This window comes from Electrophorus electricus, unplaced genomic scaffold (genome assembly GCF_041902795.1).
Source record: "Electrophorus electricus isolate QZ-2024a unplaced genomic scaffold, ASM4190279v1 Scaffold35, whole genome shotgun sequence".
Taxonomy (NCBI): domain Eukaryota; kingdom Metazoa; phylum Chordata; class Actinopteri; order Gymnotiformes; family Gymnotidae; genus Electrophorus; species Electrophorus electricus.
In genome coordinates, this window is record NW_027658638.1 from 1,428,097 (window position 1) to 1,450,000 (window position 21,904).

General features: G+C 45.7%; 1 protein-coding gene across 5 annotated transcripts in view; it reads left to right on the forward strand.

Moving 5' to 3' along the window:
* LOC145655802 (vasodilator-stimulated phosphoprotein-like) overlaps positions 1-21,904 on the forward strand; it is a 62,762-nt gene that overhangs the window by 17,779 nt on the left and 23,079 nt on the right. For 3 of the 5 annotated variants that reach the window (XM_081709275.1, XM_081709270.1, XM_081709274.1), the window contains exon 2: positions 7,179-7,350. In XM_081709275.1, coding sequence (XP_081565401.1) covers positions 7,179-7,350 — 172 coding nt within the window. Of the gene's footprint in view, positions 1-7,178; positions 7,351-9,014; positions 9,064-21,904 lie in introns of all 5 variants that reach the window. The other 2 variants (XM_081709271.1, XM_081709272.1) reach the window with 1 other exon arrangement.

Here is a 21,904-nt window from a genome sequence, read left to right on the forward strand (position 1 = left end):
ATAGAATGTTCAGTAAGTTGCATAAGTATTATGCAACTACCAAAAAGTGGAAACATGAATAAGTGTGGAGTAAGTCACATTATTATTATGCAGGTGGCTGTGTAAAGATTTATAGAGGCATCCACTGAATAATCACTGATAATGACCAAATTACATCTACCAAAAAAGTTCAGAGAATAATACAATGACCAAGTTAACCCAAAATAAGTACATATCTTTAGGTTGTAAGCTGTAAGAATAGAATGAAGTGCAGCTAATGTGCCAGTGTAAGCTAAGCAGTGAGAGATAGATAGATGTATTGCACGTTTAGATAACGTAGGAGTGCATATGCATAGTGATATTTAGGATGAACAGCTAATGCTATAGAGGTTCAGTGCACAGTAATGATGTCCCAACACAGTGGAAAGGTGTTGTACAGTGTGATTCCTTGTTACAGCGGCGCTGATTGTCTATTGCTGAAGGTACAAGTAGGTCATGGAGGAGGTATAAGGTGTTATTCAAAATAGAGGTGAGTTGGCTAAGAATTGTCCTTTTCTATCACTACTTCAAAGCCATCCAAAGGGCAACCCAAGAATGAGCTTGTAAAATGTATTTGCATCCCTACTTTTGATGTTGCCTCTCCAGCAGACTGCAACATAGAAGACTACTTGCAACAACAGACTGGTAGAAGATTGCTAGCAGCTTGCATACATTAAAGGACTTGAGCTTCCTCAAAAAGTAAAATCTGCTCATCACCTTCCTGTACACAGCCTTTGTGTTGTACTTCCAGTCCACTTTGTTGTAGAGGAGGACACCCAGGTATTTGTAGATGTCTTATAAGCTCAACATCCTGACCCTTGATGGCAGTTGGCCTGGTTGATGGCAATTTGGACCTTTGCCTCTCAGCACTAGGGTCTTGGGTTCGAGTCCCTAGCTGGGTGGAGTTTCCATATTCTCCCTGTGTCTATGTGGGTTTCCTCTGGGGTCTCTGGTTTCCTCCCACAATCCAAAAACATGGAGGCTTGGTTGATTGGATACTCTAAATTGTCCCGTGTGTGTGTCCGTCCAGTGAGGGTTGGTGCTCTGTCCTGGTTTTAACCTTCTCCCCTTTCCCTGCACCCAGTGTAGTTCCCCAAGGGGCTGTGGTTTATGATCGAGAGTATGCTGTGCGCAGATTGGCTGCCGCTTCTCACCGCGTGTGTGTGTGTGTGTGTGTGTGTGTGTGTGAGTGTAAAAATAAATGAATAAAGCAGCGATATTTGTAGCGCGACCTTGAGTTTGAGAAACTAATTACTACTACTACTAATAATAATAATAATAAAAACAACAATAGTTGCAGTCCTCTTCCTCTTGAAATAAACCATCATCTTGGTCTTGCAGACATTGAGGAGCGGATGGTCGTCTCATGCTACTTAAAGATGTTCACACTGTCCCTGTATTCTCCTTCCTGGCAGGAACCAGACCTGTACTAGGAAGGGCACTCAGACTGGCAGTTATCCAGCTACACATACTGGGGTCTGCCAGACTCTGTAACCCAGGTGACCATGTACTTGTCCACCTGCATTCTATCCATCTTCTGATCCAGCATGAGAGGTTGAATAGTATTGTTATTATCTGAATGGTAATTTATCTCTTGACGAGCATGTCTGATATTTTTGTCTCATTTGTAAGACATTAGTGGAGGATAAAAAAGGGATGCAGTCAATGCATCATTTTGGAGACTTCTTACAGAAAAGTATGGAAATGTGTAAATATATTTTTTTTAGAGATGGCATGATGCCAGTTTTTCTTGTACTGCTCTAATACCAATAACTTGCCTTTGAATGTCACTTGATATCAATACCAATCGGATTCAATCAGGTTTTTTCATTAAAAACCACCATGGAGCTCTAGCTTAGTTGTTTGGGAGAATTGTTCATGTGAAATGTATTATATGCTTTTTTTTTTTTTTTGCTTTTTTTTTTAACAGATGCATGGATATGACAGATGAAGATAAAAAAATACAATTATAAAGCATATAAGCATTCATTTTTCTTTCTATTGCTTTACAGCCAGTCTCTCTCTTATTGAGATGGTATTTACTGCCTTGATCATCACCTACTTTGTTCTCAGCTGTGTACTTGTACTCAGTCAGCGTGCATGCACACACTCGCACTCTCTCTCTGTGTGTCTGCATGGCTGTCTGCTTAGTACAACTGCCTCACTTCTGAAATTTACATTATAGTTCATCTACATTTTTCTAATTACTGAATGCAATTGTAATTCCACATCAACTTTAATAATAACCATTTAACTTTTCTTATGAATTTCAGTGGTAAATCACTGTTCTACCCACTACACACCTTCCTAAAATGTAAGGCACACCAGGCACTAAGTGAGCAGACAGAAAGAAACTACCAGTACTACTCATGGAGTCTCTCTTCATGATTGTTTTTTGCTGGAATGAATAACCATTGAAGTTGGCTAATTCTCCAGCTTCTTATTCAAAAGTCTACCTTAAAACTCAGCAGGCTAACGGAAAACATTGTTTTACCCTAGGTTTTTTTTCCGATGCATTTTGATTATACTGCAGCCTTAGAGTAATTAACTTCTTCAATTTAGAGAAAGTGAGTACTCTCTTAGTTTGGCTATTATTTCTACTCTATAGCTCTGTTTCTGTCAGGTTTCTGCTGCTCCTTTCCCCGACCCTAAATTTCCTTTACTTCACTGTCAAACTGGAAATGCCATCATTTGTTGTGGGTTTTTTTTGTTTTATTTTGTTTTTTTGTTTTGTTTTTAAAAAAAAACAACGCAAACAGAATAATAAACAAATCACAGTTGGTCACAGATATAGCAGCAAACAGTGCTAAAACGGTATTTTGTCTTGTTTAAATGCTGTCACTATAAGCTGGATAGCTTGTTCCCCACATTGCATGGGTGTGAGAACATGGATATTTGCATTTTTCTGTCTTCTTTTACATGCATTATTGATTTTGCTATCAATTGTTTTCTTTTATTTATTTATCGGACATGTTCCTGGATAGACCCCTAACACCCTACTCTTTTATATTCTCCCATTGCTGGTGGTCCATAAAGAGCTATTTTCTTTGAGTGACTATTGTTCACACTTACCAAGGTGTCGGGGGTCGGGGGAGGCTGCTATCAAATTACCAAGTGTTTTCCAGGAGCAAGCAGAATGATTGGCAGCTGTTTTATCACATAGAGGACACTTAGACAAAAACATATTTGCCTCAGCTGCTTTATTTGTTTGCCCACTACACTATATTGCCAAAAGTATTCGCTCATCTGCCTTCGCACGCATATGAATGTGAGTGACATCCCAATCTTAATGCATAGGGTTTAATATGATGTTGGCCCACCCTTTGCAGCTATAACAGCTTCAACTCTTCTGGGAAGGCTTTCCACAAGGTTTCAGAGTGTGTTTGTGGGAATTTTTGACCATTCCTCCAGAAGCGCATTCGTGAGGTCAGACACTGGTGTTGGACAAGAAGGCCTGGATTGCAGTCTCCACTCTAATTCATCTCAAAGGTGTTCTATCAGCTTGAGGTCAGGACTCTGTGCAGTCCAGTCAAGTTCTTCCACACCAAACTCACTCGTCCATGTCTTTATGGACCTTGCTTTGTGGACTGGTGAGCAGTCATGTTGGAACAGGAAGGGGCTGTTCCCACAAAGTTGGGAGCGTTAAATTGTCCAAAATCTCTTGGTATGCTGAAGCATTAACAGTTCCTGTCACTGGAACTCAGGGGCCAACTCCTGAAAAACAATCCCACACCATTATCCCCCCTCCACCAAACTTTACACTTGGCACAGTGCACTCAGAGAAGTACTGTTCTTATGGCAACCGCCAAACCCAGAATCGTCCATCAGATTGCCAGATGGAGGAGCACGATTCGTCATTCCAGAGAACATGTCTGCACTGCTCTGGATAGATGAATAGATGGCTTGGATGCAGCTTCTCAGCCATGGAAACATATTCCATGAAGCTCTCTTTGCACTGTTCTTGAGCTAATTTGAAGGCCACATCGTTTGGAGGTCTGTAGCATCTGATTCTGCATAAAGTTAGAGAACTATGCACCTCAGCATCTGCTGACCACGCTCTGTCATTTTACGTGGCCTACCATTTCGTCGCTGAATTGCAGTCATCCCCAGTCACTTTCCCTTTGTTATAATACCACTGACCGTTCACTGTGGAATATTTAGTAGCGAGGGAATTTCAGGACACAAGGTGTAACATGGTGTAACAAGTCCAGTCATATCACGGTACTACACTGGAATTCACTGAGCTCCTGAGAGTGAACCATTCTTTCACAAATGTTTGTAGAAGCAGTCTGCATGCCTAGGTGCTTGGTTTTATACACCTGTGGCCATGCAAGTGGAACCGCTGAATTCAGTGGTTTGGATGGGTGATTGGAATACCTTTTTAGCAATATGGTGTACTTGAGCTAGAGACATGCGCACCATGAAGCATTGTTTTGCGTTCTAATCCAAATAAAGTGTTGCGCCAGCATGTGATGTTGTTTGGCGAAACTGATGCAGTCATTAATATTGTTTTTAGTGAATCACTGGACATCATGGAATGGAAGAGGCTTATTTTAGCTGAAATTTGTGTGTTATGTCCCTCCTCAGAATTTCTTGAGGAATTTACAGCTATCCTTTCTAATCTAGTCACTCTAGTAGAACCAGCTATTATTGTTAGTGATTTAAATATTCACTTTGATAGTGACCAAAACCCACAATATGATCACGTAAGCCACTGCACCTAGATTTATTGCGAATATCCCAGACTTATCATTTAAGTCTAGGATACCCTCAAACCCCACAGAACTTGATGAAATAACTGAATGTTTAGAAACATTATTCTGCTTCACACTTAATGCTGTTGCTCCACTTAAGAATAAAAAAAATTAGGGGCAAAAATTACAACCTTTTTGTATAATGATCACATTCACAATTTAAAACAAAACACTTGAAAAATATAACATAAATGGCGCCACACTAAGCTTGCAGTCTTCCAGCTTGCATGGAAGAAGAGCCTTCTCAAGTATAGAAAAGCACTTATTACCGCTCAAACATCTTATCTCTTGACTCTAGGATTATTTTTGTTATTTTCTATTAGATTTCTTTTTAGTACAATTGGACATCTAACTAGGACTAAAATTGACACCAATGTTCATATTACAACATCACACAGTAGTAATGAGTTCATGAATTTCTATAATGAGAAAATTAAGCACATGACATGGGACAGCTACTTAGAAATCAGAACAACTAAGCCAAAAACGACTAGAATCCTTTACACCTTTCCAAGCGCCAGAACTTACATCTCTGATCCTGTGCTCAAAATCCTGCACTTGCTTACTAGTCACTGCCCACACACTTTCTTAAGGAAATCCTACTTAATGTAATTGAACCTTTACTAAATTTAATAAACTCTTCATTGAACCTAAATCATTCAAATTATCAGTAATCTGAACACTTAACAATAAATCTAACCTCGACCCATGCTACAGGCTGATCCCGAACCTTCCATTGATTTCCAAGATCCTAGAAAAAGCTGTAGCTTAGCAGCTAAAATCATATCTGAATCAGAAGCAAATACATGAAGTCTTTCAGTAAGAGTTTAGGCATAATCACAGAATGGAAACAGAATGGAATTTAAAATCGTTAATGACCTGTTGTTGGCTTCTGTCCAGGGTTATGTCTCTTTGCTTATATTGGTTGAGCTGAGTACAGCATTTGACCCTATAGATCAGAATATTTTACTATATAGACAACAAATCTTGGTGGGATTAGGAGAATAGCCTTTTACTGGTTTGAATCTTATCTAGCTGGTTGCATACCACAAGGTGTCTCAGAAAGATCTGTTCTAGGGCCTTTGTTTTTTTTCTTATATATAACCTACCTCTAGGTGACATTATACATAAATACTGTGGTAGTTTCCACTGCTACGCTGATGATACTCGGCTTTATAGTCTCTCTTTCTGCCGCAGTATACCTACCGCTGATATCAGTGATGTTATTGAGCTTCAACCCGTCTCAGCTGCCATGACTACTCCCTCCACCCCAGCCAACTACCTCTCTGATTCCCTTAATGGACGTTCTCTTGTGGGATGGGTCTCAGGCTCATGCACACCTCAAGACAAGACTAGGACATCTAGAAAATTGGACTAGACATTAATTGCTTTTTTTTTTTTTTCCATTTTATTATTAGTTATTTAATTTTCTCCTAAAATTATTATTACTGTGGCCATAGTAGGATGGGGGCTCCCCCTTGGTTGCTCTCAAGGTTTCGTCTTCATTCTCTAGGGAGTTTTTCCTTGCGACTGTCACCCTTGACTTGCTCAAAGAAGGCTTGGACTTGGACATTTGTAAAGCTGCTTTGTGATATCTGTTGTAAAAAGCACTATATAAATACATTTTTGATTTTGATTTTAGATTTATTGGATCACGTTCCTTAAATTTTTGTAATATACGATCCAGCATTTTTGCTGATATTGGCCCGATTCTGATATGTGATATTGAATCGGTGACATCTCTAATACTTTCATAACTGTGGAAAATCATAACTAAGGAAGTCATAAATTATGCCTTTGTTCATGTTTTACCAGTTCAGAGAGTGGACACACATCTATAAACAGTCTATTGTTAAGACAACCATAAATCCTTTATTACTGACTTATCCTACAAATAAAGCAGTAGCTAATATTATATTTAAAATACTTCAGAATCCTAAAAAGGATGAGGCATCATCCTGGAGGCATCAACCTTGTGAAGTACACAAGGTTTTCAGAGAAAAAGATCTACACTCTTGGAACTTTAGAAACCTGTGGAATGAATGTTAGGGTTTAAACATCTACCTTTTTCGAGTATAAACTGCTTCCTCCTCCTACAGATTCTGAAGCACTCTGCACAGATGATGGATTGCTGTCTGAAACATTTCAGGTTTCTCTGGAAACCTTGTGTATTTCACTTATATTTGACGATGTATAATGATTTCTTTTAAACTCAAATGTAATCCTGTATGAGAGTGTGTGCCTATGGACATGTGTGGTAATGGGCTGTTATCAGGTACCCTGCTGTTCTTTCTTCTCTGTATGTAGACAAATGAGCATTTCAAGTCATTGTTAATGCTGGTTGGGATTGTATTTATTTTTAATTTCTCCTTTTTGTGTTTGTCTGTCTTTCTCAACCTCTCTTAGTGAGTCCAGTATTTGTCAGGCAAGGGCCACGGTAATGATCTACGATGATGCCAATAAGAAATGGATTCCAGCAGGCACAGGCCCCCAGAACTTCAGCAGAGTACAGATCTACCATAACCCCAGCAACAACACCTTCCGAGTGGTGGGACGAAAAATGCAGACTGATCAGCAGGTACAGCAGATTGTATGTGTTATGATCAGCAGGTACAGGAGATGGGTGGGTGTGTCTGTGTGTGTGTGTGGTGTAATCCTTGTGAATGTACACTTGCTGTCTTCTTTTTTTAAACTCCATAATTTATAGTATTTTACACCCTAGTTAATTTCAAGTATTTACTGAAACGATTTTACAACATACAAAGGAAGCAATACAAAATAGTACTCAAAATAGCCTTGAGAAATTCAGTGACTACATTTCAGCTGGAAATCACCTGATGCTGTGATTGATGCTATGTTTATATAGTCATTCAAATTGGCAATAACTAGCTTCAAACAATAGACACTCCTATTTTTGACTAGTATGTGAGAGTGAGGAGTCATTGATCTAAAATAAAAATAAAAAAAAAAAAGCTCACATCATAATCTTAAGGCTTGATGCCTAAATTTTGGTATGCTCAGTAATTCTGAATAATTGCATAGTATATCTGACAGTTACTAGGTCAAAAATCAAATGATTCACTAAATATCAGTGGTACAATTTCAAACTACAACTTGATGTATGTAGTTTGGATTAAAAGAATGAGGTAAAGCTGCTTTCATGGGTATCCCTAACTACAAATAAAGACTATTTTTAAGAATGAATGTTGGCTAGAAACCTTTTAAAAACCTGCATTCCATGGTTAGAAATGGCACTTATATTACCCTATGTGCAGCTAGGATGGGGAAAAAATTTCCTGGTTACCCCCAGGCCCACATAGCCAGTAATCATCCACTACCTTGTAACTTTTGGAAAGGGATTTCAGTGTTTTCCAGGCCACCAGCGTGGTATTAGTAAGGGCTAATCCTCCTCCTCTAGCTGATCTACGAGAGTATCTCATCACATTCACTGACACTTTTGCAGTCTTCACAAAACATAAACAGACTCAGATTTACAGACTTGAGAAAATACTTCAGATCACAATATTTCAGTTCGAGTTAGCGATAGTATTCTTCTGTTGGTAGGATGGTGATGTTGCTCAATAGGTGTTTTTCACGTTCTTTGCCTTTTGAGAGCAGAAAGGTCACTCCAAACCAGTCTGGTAGAATTCCTGGATTCCTGGTAATTGGAGTAAATGCCCTCTCGCAAGGTGTTCGTGGAGAGCATCAAATAGCAGGATCCTTGAAGATGTGAGATAACTAGGCAGATTCTGCAATGTTTCTCCAGAAGAATTTGATGTTCTGCTGAGAAAGTTGTTCTGTACAGGGCTCTGTTTTTGTTTTTTTCTTTATTTTTGAACTGTTTTCTTGGAGCAGTCTGTTCTGAGAGAATTGATCAGACTGTTTTGCATTACCTTCTCAGCCTTTGTGCTTTTGCTTAGAATTCATCTCGAGTATTCTCAAGAGTTCTTAAATCTATGCTGTTAATAACATAGCTCTGCTGTCATGATCTTTTTACTTATTTCCATGTTTCATTGTAGCCTACATGTATTTAGTGTTCTCTTGTAGACCGCTAGCCAAGCAGTATGTTTTTTGTATATATTAATTTTGTAATACTGTTCTATATTTTACTGAGCTTCTGTAGGTTTGATTACCTGCCTGTTCTCTGTTCCCTGTGGTGTTATCTATTAAGGTGTTATCAACCTGTCTGTCATTGCTAGGTTAATTTAGCAATTTAGCACTTATTAACCATGTATTTCCCAGATATTTTAATTCAGACCCAAGACATAAACTTGATGAGAAGGAAAAAGTGGTGAGACTGCATTTTATGTATAGCAATATTTACACAATGACAGATGGATGGTAGTAGTGGAAATTATCAGATAATGGCTAGCCTCATTTGTAAAACAACAAAGGACGAACTGAAGCAAAAATGGCACCATTAGCAAAGAAATCAGATGTTGGTTATACAGCTAAAATAACTTCACAATACAAAGGTACATTGAATTACATTAAAAGGGTATAAACACATTCCACAACAGTAATAATCTTTTGTTAGTGATTTAGCTAGAAAACTGTTAATATAACTTATCTGTTCAGCAAGGAAAAAAAAAAGCAAGCCTGTAGTGCTGGGCAATCTTAAAATGGATTTCAAAACAGAATAATGATTAACAAACCTATTTCCTACTGCACATTGTTTCTTTGAGCTACAAGAAATATTGTCATTTCCTGATAATAGTGCTCCAAAAATCCTGTAACTCCCAATCGGAAATTCAGATTTTTCTGTGAGATCTGATTTCACAAATTTGGAAGTGTTAATAAAAATGGTGTGAAATTAAATGGTTGTAGCTAGAATAGATTGTAATAGTTTATACTCTACACTGGTATTGAATTGTATCTACAATGCCATAAGAATCAATAGGATACCCATAAACCACTTGGATACAAAAGTTAAACAAAAAGGTTCTCCAGAGGGTCTTTTTTTTTTTTTTCCCCCACACCAATGCTGACCAATGACTGCTGTTTCCAACAAGCACAACTTCATGTGGTTAAGTAGGCTAGTAGGAACTTTTAAAGAGGATATGAAGGCATCTTTGTCATGTCGCTCCCCTTCCATGTGCCAGTGATGATTCCTATTATGGAAGCCATTTCCTGGAACCCTGGAACCACTTCCTATGTCAGTTAGGGAATTCTCTTCTGTCCTCTTTCTCCATAACATTGCTCTTACTCCATAACACTCATCTCTCTTTATCTTTTTTCTCCCCACACCTTCTTTTTTCACCCGTTTGTTTTTAATAACATGTATATAAAATATATATATATATATATATATATATATATATATATATAAACTGAGACAGAGAGACAGTGAGAGTGAGGGACTGAGAGAGACAGTGAGAGTGAGGGACTGAGAGAGACAGTGAGAGTGAGGGACTGAGAGAGACGGTGAGAGTGAGGGACTGAGAGAGACGGTGAGAGTGAGGGACTGAGAGACGGTGAGAGTGAGGGACTGAGAGAGACGGTGAGAGTGAGGGACTGAGAGAGACGGTGAGAGTGAGGGACTGAGAGAGACGGTGAGAGTGAGGGACTGAGAGAGAGACAGTGAGGGACTGAGAGAGAGACAGTGAGAGAGACAGTGAGAGACTGAGAGACGGTGAGAGTGAGGGACTGAGAGAGACGATGAGAGTGAGGGACAGAGAGACGGTGAGAGTGAGGGACTGAGAGAGACGGTGAGGGACTGAGAGAGAGACAGTGAGAGAGACAGTGAGAGAGACAGTGAGAGAGACAGTGAGAGACTGAGAGACTGTGAGAGAGACAGTGAGAGACAGTGAGAGACTGTGAGAGAGACAGTGAGAGACTGTGAGACAGTGAGAGACTGTGAGACAGTGAGGGACTGAGAGAGACAGTGAGGGACTGAGAGACAGTGAGGGACTGAGAGAGACAGTGAGGGACTGAGAGAGACGGTGAGAGTGAGGGACTGAGAGAGACGGTGAGAGTGAGGGACTGAGAGAGACGGTGAGGGACTGAGAGAGAGACAGTGAGAGAGACAGTGAGAGAGACAGTGAGAGAGACAGTGAGAGACAGTGAGAGAGACAGGGAGAGACTGTGAGAGACAGTGAGGGACTGAGAGAGACAGTGAGACAGTGAGACAGTGAGAGACTGAGAGACTGAGAGACAGGGAGAGAGACAGGGAGAGAGACAGGGAGAGAGACAGGGAGAGAGACAGTGAGAGAGACAGTGAGAGACAGTGAGAGACAGTGAGAGAGACAGTGAGAGAGACAGTGAGAGAGACAGTGAGAGACTGTGAGACAGTGAGGGACTGAGAGAGACAGTGAGGGACTGAGAGACAGTGAGACAGTGAGAGACTGAGAGACAGTGAGAGACTGAGAGAGACAGGGAGAGAGACAGTGAGAGAGACTGAGAGAGAGACAGTGAGAGACTGAGAGAGACAGTGAGACAGAGAGACTGAGAGAGACAGTGAGGGACTGAGAGAGACAGTGAGGGACAGACAGTGAGACTGAGAGAGACAGTGAGAGAGACAGTGAGAGAGACAGTGAGAGACTGAGAGAGACAGTGAGAGAGACAGTGAGAGAGACAGTGAGAGAGACAGTGAGAGACTGAGAGACAGTGAGAGAGACAGTGAGAGAGACAGTGAGAGACAGAGAGAGACTGAGAGAGAGACAGTGAGAGACTGAGAGAGACTGAGAGAGACAGTGAGACTGAGAGACCGTGAGAGACAGTGACAGTGAGAGAGACAGTGAGAGACAGTGAGAGACTGTGAGAGAGACTGTGAGAGAGACAGTGAGACAGTGAGAGAGACAGTGAGAGAGACAGTGAGAGACAGTGAGAGAGACAGTGAGAGAGACAGTGAGAGAGACAGTGAGAGAGACAGTGAGAGACAGTGAGAGACAGTGAGAGAGACAGTGAGAGAGACAGTGAGACTGAGAGAGACAGTGAGAGAGACAGTGAGAGAGACAGTGAGAGAGACAGTGAGAGACTGAGAGAGACTGAGAGAGACTGTGAGAGACAGTGAGAGACAGTGAGACAGTGAGAGAGACAGTGAGAGGACAGTGACAGTGAGAGACAGTGAGAGACAGTGAGAGACTGAGAGAGACAGTGAGAGAGACAGTGAGAGACTGTGAGAGAGTGAGACAGTGAGAGAGACAGTGAGAGAGACAGTGAGAGAGACAGTGAGACAGTGAGAGAGACAGTGAGAGAGACAGTGAGAGAGACTGAGAGACAGTGAGACAGTGAGAGAGACTGTGAGAGACAGTGAGAGACTGAGAGAGACAGTGAGAGACTGAGAGACAGTGAGAGAGACAGTGAGAGACTGAGAAAGACTGACAGAGACTGTGAGAGACAGTGAGACAGTGAGAGAGACAGTGAGAGGACAGTGAGACAGTGAGAGAGACAGTGAGAGGACAGTGACAGTGAGAGAGACAGTGAGAGACTGAGAGAGACTGAGAGAGACAGTGAGACTGAGACAGTGAGAGAGACAGTGAGAGACTGAGAGACAGTGAGAGAGACAGTGAGAGACTGAGACAGTGAGAGAGACAGTGAGAGAGACAGTGAGAGACTGAGAGACAGTGAGAGAGACAGTGAGAGACTGAGACAGTGAGAGAGACAGTGAGAGACAGAGAGAGACTGAGAGAGAGACAGTGAGAGACTGAGAGAGACTGAGAGAGACAGTGAGACTGAGAGACCGTGAGAGACAGTGACAGTGAGAGAGACAGTGAGAGACAGTGAGAGACTGTGAGAGAGACTGTGAGAGAGACAGTGAGACAGTGAGAGAGACAGTGAGAGACAGTGAGAGAGACAGTGAGACTGAGACAGTGAGAGAGACAGTGAGAGAGACAGTGAGAGACTGAGAGACAGTGTGAGACAGTGTGAGACAGTGAGAGACTGAGAGACAGTGAGAGACAGTGAGAGACAGTGAGAGAGACAGTGAGAGAGACAGTGAGACTGAGAGAGACAGTGAGAGAGACAGTGAGAGAGACAGTGAGAGACAGTGAGAGACTGAGAGAGACTGTGAGAGACTGTGAGAGACAGTGAGAGACAGTGAGACAGTGAGAGAGACAGTGAGAGAGACAGTGACAGTGAGAGACAGTGAGAGACAGTGAGAGACAGTGAGAGAGACAGTGAGAGAGACAGTGAGAGACTGTGAGAGAAAGAGAGACTGAGAGAGTGAGACAGTGAGAGAGACAGTGAGAGAGACAGTGAGAGAGACAGTGAGAGAGACAGAGAGACAGTGAGACAGTGAGAGAGACAGTGAGAGACTGAGAGAGACAGTGAGAGACTGAGAGACAGTGAGAGAGACAGTGAGAGACTGAGAAAGACTGACAGAGACTGTGAGAGACAGTGAGACAGTGAGAGAGACAGTGAGAGGACAGTGAGACAGTGAGAGAGACAGTGAGAGGACAGTGACAGTGAGAGAGACAGTGAGAGACTGAGAGACTGAGAGAGACAGTGAGACTGAGACAGTGAGAGAGACAGTGAGAGACTGAGAGACAGTGAGAGAGACAGTGAGAGACTGAGACAGTGAGAGAGACAGTGAGAGAGACGGTGAGAGACTGAGAGACAGTGAGAGAGACAGTGAGAGACTGAGACAGTGAGAGAGACAGTGAGAGACAGAGAGAGACTGAGAGAGAGACAGTGAGAGACTGAGAGAGACTGAGAGAGACAGTGAGACTGAGAGACCGTGAGAGACAGTGACAGTGAGAGAGACAGTGAGAGAGACAGTGAGAGACTGTGAGAGACTGTGAGAGAGACTGTGAGAGAGACAGTGAGACAGTGAGAGAGACAGTGAGACAGTGAGAGAGACAGTGAGAGACAGTGAGAGAGACAGTGAGAGAGACAGTGAGACTGAGACAGTGAGACTGAGACAGTGAGAGAGACAGTGAGAGAGACAGTGAGAGACTGAGAGACAGTGAGAGACTGAGAGACAGTGAGAGACTGAGAGACAGTGAGAGACAGTGAGAGAGACAGTGAGAGAGACAGTGAGAGAGACAGTGAGACTGAGAGAGACAGTGAGAGAGACAGTGAGAGAGACAGTGAGAGAGACAGAGAGAGACTGTGAGAGACTGTGAGCGACTGTGAGCGACTGTGAGAGACAGTGAGACAGTGAGAGAGACAGTGAGAGACAGTGAGAGACTGAGAGAGACAGTGAGAGAGACAGTGAGAGAGACAGTGAGAGAGACAGTGAGAGAGACAGTGAGAGACTGTGAGACAGTGAGGGACTGAGAGAGACAGTGAGGGACTGAGAGACAGTGAGAGAGACAGTGAGAGACAGTGAGAGACTGAGAGAGACAGTGAGAGAGACAGTGAGAGAGACAGTGAGAGACTGTGAGAGAAAGAGAGACTGTGAGAGAGAGAGTGAGAGACAGTGAGAGAGACAGTGAGAGAGACAGTGAGAGAGACAGTGAGAGAGACAGTGAGAGACAGTGAGACAGTGAGAGAGACAGTGAGAGACAGTGAGACAGTGAGAGACAGTGAGAGAGACAGTGAGAGACTGAGAGACAGTGAGAGACTGAGACAGTGAGAGAGACAGTGAGAGACTGAGAGACAGTGAGAGAGACAGTGAGAGACTGAGACAGTGAGAGAGACAGTGAGAGACAGAGAGACTGAGAGAGAGACAGTGAGAGACTGAGAGAGACTGAGAGACAGTGAGACTGAGAGACCGTGAGAGACAGTGACAGTGAGAGAGACAGTGAGAGACAGTGAGAGACTGTGAGAGAGAGAGTGAGACAGTGAGAGAGACAGTGAGAGAGACAGTGAGAGAGACAGTGAGACAGTGAGAGAGACAGTGAGAGAGACTGAGAGACAGTGAGACAGTGAGAGAGACTGTGAGAGACAGTGAGAGACTGAGAGAGACAGTGAGAGACTGAGAGACAGTGAGAGAGACAGTGAGAGACTGAGAAAGACTGACAGAGACTGTGAGAGACAGTGAGACAGTGAGAGAGACAGTGAGAGGACAGTGAGACAGTGAGAGAGACAGTGAGAGGACAGTGACAGTGAGAGAGACAGTGAGAGACTGAGAGAGACTGAGAGAGACAGTGAGACTGAGACAGTGAGAGAGACAGTGAGAGACTGAGAGACAGTGAGAGAGACAGTGAGAGACTGAGACAGTGAGAGAGACAGTGAGAGAGACAGTGAGAGAGACAGTGAGAGACTGAGAGAGAGACAGTGAGAGACTGAGAGAGACTGAGAGAGACAGTGAGACTGAGAGACCGTGAGAGACAGTGACAGTGAGAGAGACAGTGAGAGACAGTGAGAGACTGTGAGAGACTGTGAGAGAGACTGTGAGAGAGACAGTGAGACAGTGAGAGAGACAGTGAGAGACAGTGAGAGAGACAGTGAGACTGAGACAGTGAGACTGAGACAGTGAGAGAGACAGTGAGAGAGACAGTGAGAGAGACAGTGAGAGACAGTGAGAGACTGAGAGACAGTGAGAGACAGTGAGAGACAGTGAGAGAGACAGTGAGAGAGACAGTGAGACTGAGAGAGACAGTGAGAGAGACAGTGAGAGAGACAGTGAGAGAGACAGTGAGAGAGACAGTGAGAGAGACAGAGAGAGACTGTGAGAGACTGTGAGAGACAGTGAGAGACAGTGAGACAGTGAGAGAGACAGTGAGAGACAGTGAGAGACAGTGAGAGACAGTGAGAGAGACAGTGAGAGAGACAGTGAGAGACTGTGAGAGAAAGAGAGACTGTGAGAGAGAGAGTGAGAGACAGTGAGAGAGACAGTGAGAGAGACAGTGAGAGAGACAGTGAGACAGTGAGAGAGACAGTGAAAGAGACAGTGAGAGAGACAGTGAGAGACAGTGAGACAGTGAGTGAGACAGTGAGAGAGACAGTGAGAGACTGAGAGACAGTGAGAGAGACAGTGAGAGACTGAGACAGTGAGAGAGACAGTGAGAGACTGAGAGACAGTGAGACTGAGACCGTGAGAGACAGTGACAGTGAGAGAGACAGTGAGAGACAGTGAGAGACTGTGAGAGACTGTGAGAGAGACAGTGAGAGAGACAGTGAGAGACAGTGAGAGACAGTGAGAGAGACAGTGAGAGAGACAGTGAGAGAGACAGTGAGAGAGACAGTGAGAGACTGAGAGACAGTGAGAGAGACAGTGAGAGAGACAGTGAGAGAGACAGAGACTGTGAGAGACTGTGAGACAGTGAGAGAGACAGTGAGAGACAGTGAGAGACAGTGAGAGACAGTGAGAGAGACAGTGAGAGAAAGAGAGACTGTGAGAGAGAGACTGTGAGAGAGAGAGTGTGAGACTGTGAGAGAGAGAGTGAGAGACAGTGAGAGAGACAGTGAGAGACAGTGAGAGAGACAGTGAAAGAGACAGTGAGACAGTGAGAGAGACAGTGAGAGAGACAGTGAGAGAGACAGTGAGAGACAGAGAGACAGTGAGAGACAGTGAGAGACAGTGAGAGACTGAGAGAGACAGTGAGAGAGACAGTGAGAGAGACAGTGAGAGACTGTGAGAGAAAGAGAGACTGTGAGAGAGAGAGTGAGAGACAGTGAGAGAGACAGTGAGAGAGACAGTGAGAGACAGTGAGACAGTGAGAGAGACAGTGAAAGAGACAGTGAGAGAGACAGTGAGAGAGACAGAGAGAGACTGTGAGACAGTGAGAGACAGTGAGAGACAGTGAGAGAGACAGTGAGAGGACAGTGACAGTGAGAGACAGTGAGAGACAGTGAGAGAGACAGTGAGAGAGACAGTGAGAGACTGTGAGAGAAAGAGAGACTGTGAGAGAGAGAGTGAGAGACAGTGAGAGAGACAGTGAGAGACAGTGAGAGACAGTGAGACAGTGAGAGAGACAGTGAGAGAGACAGTGAGAGAGACAGTGAGAGACAGTGAGAGACAGTGAGAGAGACTGTGAGAGAGACTGTGAGAGACAGTGAGAGACTGAGAGAGACAGTGAGAGACTGAGAGACAGTGAGAGAGACAGTGAGAGACTGAGAAAGACTGACAGAGACTGTGAGAGACAGTGAGACAGTGAGAGAGACAGTGAGAGGACAGTGAGACAGTGAGAGAGACAGTGAGAGGACAGTGACAGTGAGAGAGACAGTGAGAGACTGAGAGAGACAGTGAGACTGAGACAGTGAGAGAGACAGTGAGACTGAGACAGTGAGAGAGACAGTGAGAGACTGAGAGACAGTGAGAGAGACAGTGAGAGACTGAGACAGTGAGAGACTGAGACAGTGAGAGAGACAGTGAGAGAGACAGTGAGAGACTGAGAGAGACAGTGAGAGACAGACTGAGAGAGACAGTGAGAGAGACAGTGAGATACTGAGAGACTGAGAGAGACAGTGAGAGAGAGTGAGAGACTGAGAGAGACAGTGAGAGACTGTGAGAGAGACAGTGAGAGACATTGAGAGAGACAGTGAGAGACATTGAGAGAGACAGTGAGAGACATTGAGAGAGACAGTGAGAGAGACAGTGAGAGAGACAGTGAGAGACAGTGAGAGAGACAGTGAGAGAGACAGTGTGAGAGACAGTGAGACTGAGACAGAGACAGAGAGACTGAGAGAGACTGAGAGAGAGACTGAGAGAGAGACTGAGAGAGAGACTGAGAGAGAGACAGTGAGAGAGACAGTGAGAGAGACAGTGAGAGACTGAGAGAGACTGATTGACTGAGAGACAGTGAGAGAGACAGTGAGAGACTGAGAGAGACTGTGAGACTGTGAGAGAGACTGTGAGAGACTGTGAGAGACAGTGAGAGACAGAGAGAGACTGTGAGAGACAGAGAGAGACTGTGAGAGACTGTGAGAGACTGAGAGAGACAGTGAGAGACACTGAGAGAGACAGTGAGACTGAGAGAGACAGTGAGAGACAGTGAGAGACTGAGAGAGACTGTGAGAGAGACAGTGAGAGAGACTGTGACAGTGAGACAGTGAGAGAAACAGTGAGAGAAACAGTGAGACAGTGAGAGAGACAGTGAGAGACAGAGAGACAGTGAGAGAGACAGTGAGAGACTGAGAGAGACTGAGAGACTGAGAGAGACAGTGAGACTGTGAGAGACTGAGAGACTGTGAGAGACAGTGAGACTGTGAGAGACAGTGAGACTGTGAGAGACAGTGAGACTGTGAGAGACAGTGAGACTGTGAGAGACAGTGAGACTGTGAGAGACAGTGAGACTGTGAGAGACTGAGAGACTGTGAGAGACAGAGAGACAGTGAGGGAGGGAGACAGTGACGGTGAGTGAGTGACACAGTGAGTGATACAGACACAGTGAGGGAGGGAGAGACAGTGACAGTGAGGGAGGGAGAGACAGTGACAGAGTGAGTGACAGACAGACACAGTGAGAGAGACACAGTGAGGGAGAGAGACACAGTGAGGGAGAGAGACACAGTGAGGGAGAGAGACACAGTGAGGGAGAGTGACACAGTGAGGGAGAGAGCGAGCGAGACAGCGAGAGAGAGAGACAGTGAGACAGCGAGAGATAGAGACAGTGACGGTGAGTGAGTGACATAGTGAGTGAGTGATAGACAGACACAGAGAGAGAGAGAGACTGAGAGGGAGAGACAGTGAGGGAGGGAGAGACAGTGACAGTGAGTGAGTGACACAGACACAGTGAGTGAGTGACACAGACACAGTGAGAGAGACAGAGAGACTGAGAGAGACACAGTGAGGGAGAGAGACACAGTGAGAGAGGGAGACAGTGAGGGAGAGACAGATACACAGTGAGACAGTGAGATTGAGAGAGACAGTGAGGGAGAGAGAGACAGTGAGGGAGAGAGAGACAGTGAGGGAGAGAGAGACAGTGAGGGAGAGAGACAGTGAGGGAGAGAGACAGTGAGGGAGAGAGAGACAGTGAGGGAGAGAGAGACAGTGAGGGAGAGAGAGACAGTGAGGGAGAGAGAGACAGTGAGGGAGACAGAGAGAGACAGATGGTGAGAGAGAGACAGATGGTGAGAGAGAGACAGATGGTGAGAGAGAGACAGATGGTGAGAGAGACAGATGGTGAGAGAGACAGATGGTGAGAGAGACAGATGGTGAGAGAGACAGATGGTGAGAGAGAGACAGACGGAGGGAGAGAGACAGACGGACAGAGGGTGAGGGAGAGAGACAGACAGACAGACAGAGGGTGAGGGAGAGAGACAGTGACAGTGAGTGAGTGACACAGTGAGTGACAGTGAGTGAGAGAGACAGTGAGGGAGAGAGAGACAGTGAGGGAGAGAGAGACAGTGAGGGAGAGAGACAGTGAGGGAGAGAGAGACAGTGAGGGAGAGAGAGACAGTGAGGGAGACAGAGAGAGACAGATGGTGAGAGAGAGACAGATGGTGAGAGAGAGACAGATGGTGAGAGAGACAGATGGTGAGAGAGACAGATGGTGAGAGAGACAGATGGTGAGAGAGAGACAGACGGAGGGAGAGAGACAGACGGACAGAGGGTGAGGGAGAGAGACAGACAGACAGACAGAGGGTGAGGGAGAGAGACAGTGACAGTGAGTGAGTGACACAGTGAGTGACAGTGAGTGAGAGAGACAGTGAGGGAGAGAGAGACAGTGAGGGAGAGAGAGAGACAGACAGACAGAGGGTGAGGGAGAGAGAGACAGACAGACAGAGGGTGAGGGAGAGAGACAGACAGACAGACAGAGGGTGAGGGAGAGAGACAGACAGACAGACAGAGGGTGAGGGAGACGGACAGACAGAGGGTGAGGGAGACGGACAGACAGAGGGTGAGGGAGACGGACAGACAGAGGGTGAGGGAGACGGACAGACAGAGGGTGAGGGAGACGGACAGACAGAGGGTGAGGGAGACGGACAGACAGAGGGTGAGGGAGAGGGACAGACAGAGGGTGAGGGAGAGGGACAGACAGAGGGTGAGGGAGAGGGACAGACAGAGGGTGAGGGAGAGAGAGGGAGACGGACAGAGAGAGGGAGACGGACAGAGAGAGGGAGACGGACAGAGAGAGAGAGACGAACAGAGAGACAGAGAGAGAGAGAGACGAACAGAGAGACAGAGAGAGAGAGAGACGAACAGAGAGACAGAGAGAGAGAGAGACGGACAGAGAGACAGAGAGAGACAGACAGACGGAGTGAGAGAGAGACAGACAGACAGACGGAGTGAGAGAGAAAGAGACAGACAGACGGAGTGAGAGAGAAAGACAGAGAGAGAGAGAGAAAGACACAGAGAGAGAGAAAAAGACAAAGAGAGAGACAGAGAGAGACATACAGAGAGAGACAGAGAGACAGACACAGACAGACAGACAGACACACAGAGAGACACAGACAGAGAGAGACACACAGAGAGAGACACACACAGAGAGACAAAGGGAGAGAGAGAGCGAGACAGACAGAAAGAGAGAGATAGAGAGAGACAGACAGAGAGTGAGACAGAGAGAGACAGACTGAGACAGAGAGAGACACAGACTGAGACAGAGAGAGAGACACAGACTGAGACAGAGAGAGACACAGACTGAGACAGAGACACATACTGAGACAGAGCGAGACACAGGCTGAGACAGAGCGTGAGACAGACAGAGAGTGAGACAGACAGAGAAAGAGAGACACAGACTGAGACAGAGAGAGAGATGGACAGACAGAGAGACGGACAGACAGAGAGAGAGAGACGGACAGACAGAGAGAGAGAGACGGACAGACAGAGAGAGAGAGACGGACAGACAGAGAGAGAGAGACGGACAGACAGAGAGAGAGACGGACAGACAGAGAGAGAGAGACACACGGACAGACAGAGAGACAGACACACAGAGAGACACAGACAGGGAGAGAGAGAGACGGACAGACAGAGACAGACGGACAGAGAGAGAGACAGAGACAGACAGAGAGAGAGACAGAGACGGACGGACAGAGAGAGAGACAGACGGACGGACAGAGAGAGAGAGAGACGGACGGACAGAGAGAGAGAGAGAGAGACGGACGGACAGAGAGAGAGAGAGAGACGGACGGACAGAGAGAGAGAGAGAGACGGACGGACAGAGAGAGAGAGAGAGAGAGACGGACGGACAGAGAGAGAGAGAGACGGACGGACAGAGAGAGAGACGGACGGACAGAGAGAGAGACGGACGGACAGAGAGAGAGAGGGACGGACGGACAGAGAGAGAGACAGAGACGGACGGACAGAGAGAGAGACAGAGACGGACGGACAGAGAGAGAGAGAGACGGACGGACAGAGAGAGAGAGACGGACGGACAGAGAGAGAGAGACGGACGGACAGAGAGAGAGAGGGACGGACGGACAGAGAGAGAGAGGGAAGGACGGACAGAGAGAGAGAGGGACGGACGGACAGAGAGAGAGAGGGACGGACGGACAGAGAGAGAGACAGGGACGGACGGACAGAGAGAGAGACAGGGACGGACGGACAGAGAGAGAGACAGGGACGGACGGACAGAGAGAGAGACAGGGACGGACGGACAGAGAGAGAGAGGGACGGACGGACAGAGAGAGAGAGAGACGGACGGAGAGAGAGAGAGAGACGGACGGACAGAGAGAGAGAGGGACGGACGGACAGAGAGAGAGAGGGACGGACGGACAGAGAGAGAGAGGGACGGACGGACAGAGAGAGAGAGACACGGACGGACAGAGAGAGAGAGACACGGACGGACAGAGAGAGAGAGAGAGAGAGACACGGACGGACAGAGAGAGAGAGACACGGACGGACGGAGAGAGAGAGAGAGAGAGAGAGACGGACGGAGAGTGAGACAGAGAGAGACACAGACTGAGACAGAGAGAGACACAGACTGAGACAGAGAGAGACACAGACTGAGACAGAGAGAGACACAGACTGAGACAGAGAGAGACACATACTGAGACAGAGACACATACTGAGACAGAGCGAGACACAGGCTGAGACAGAGCGTGAGACAGACAGAGCGTGAGACAGACAGAGCGTGAGACAGACAGAGAGTGAGACAGACAGACAGAGAGTGAGACAGACAGAGAGAGAGAGAGAGACGGACAGAGAGAGAGAGAGACGGACAGACAGAGAGAGAGACGGACAGACAGAGAGAGAGAGACGGACGGACAGACAGAGAGACAGACACACAGAGAGACACAGACAGGGAGAGAGAGAGACGGACAGACAGAGACAGACGGACAGACAGAGACAGACGGACAGAGAGAGACAGAGACGGACAGAGAGAGAGACAGAGACGGACGGACAGAGAGAGAGACAGACGGACGGA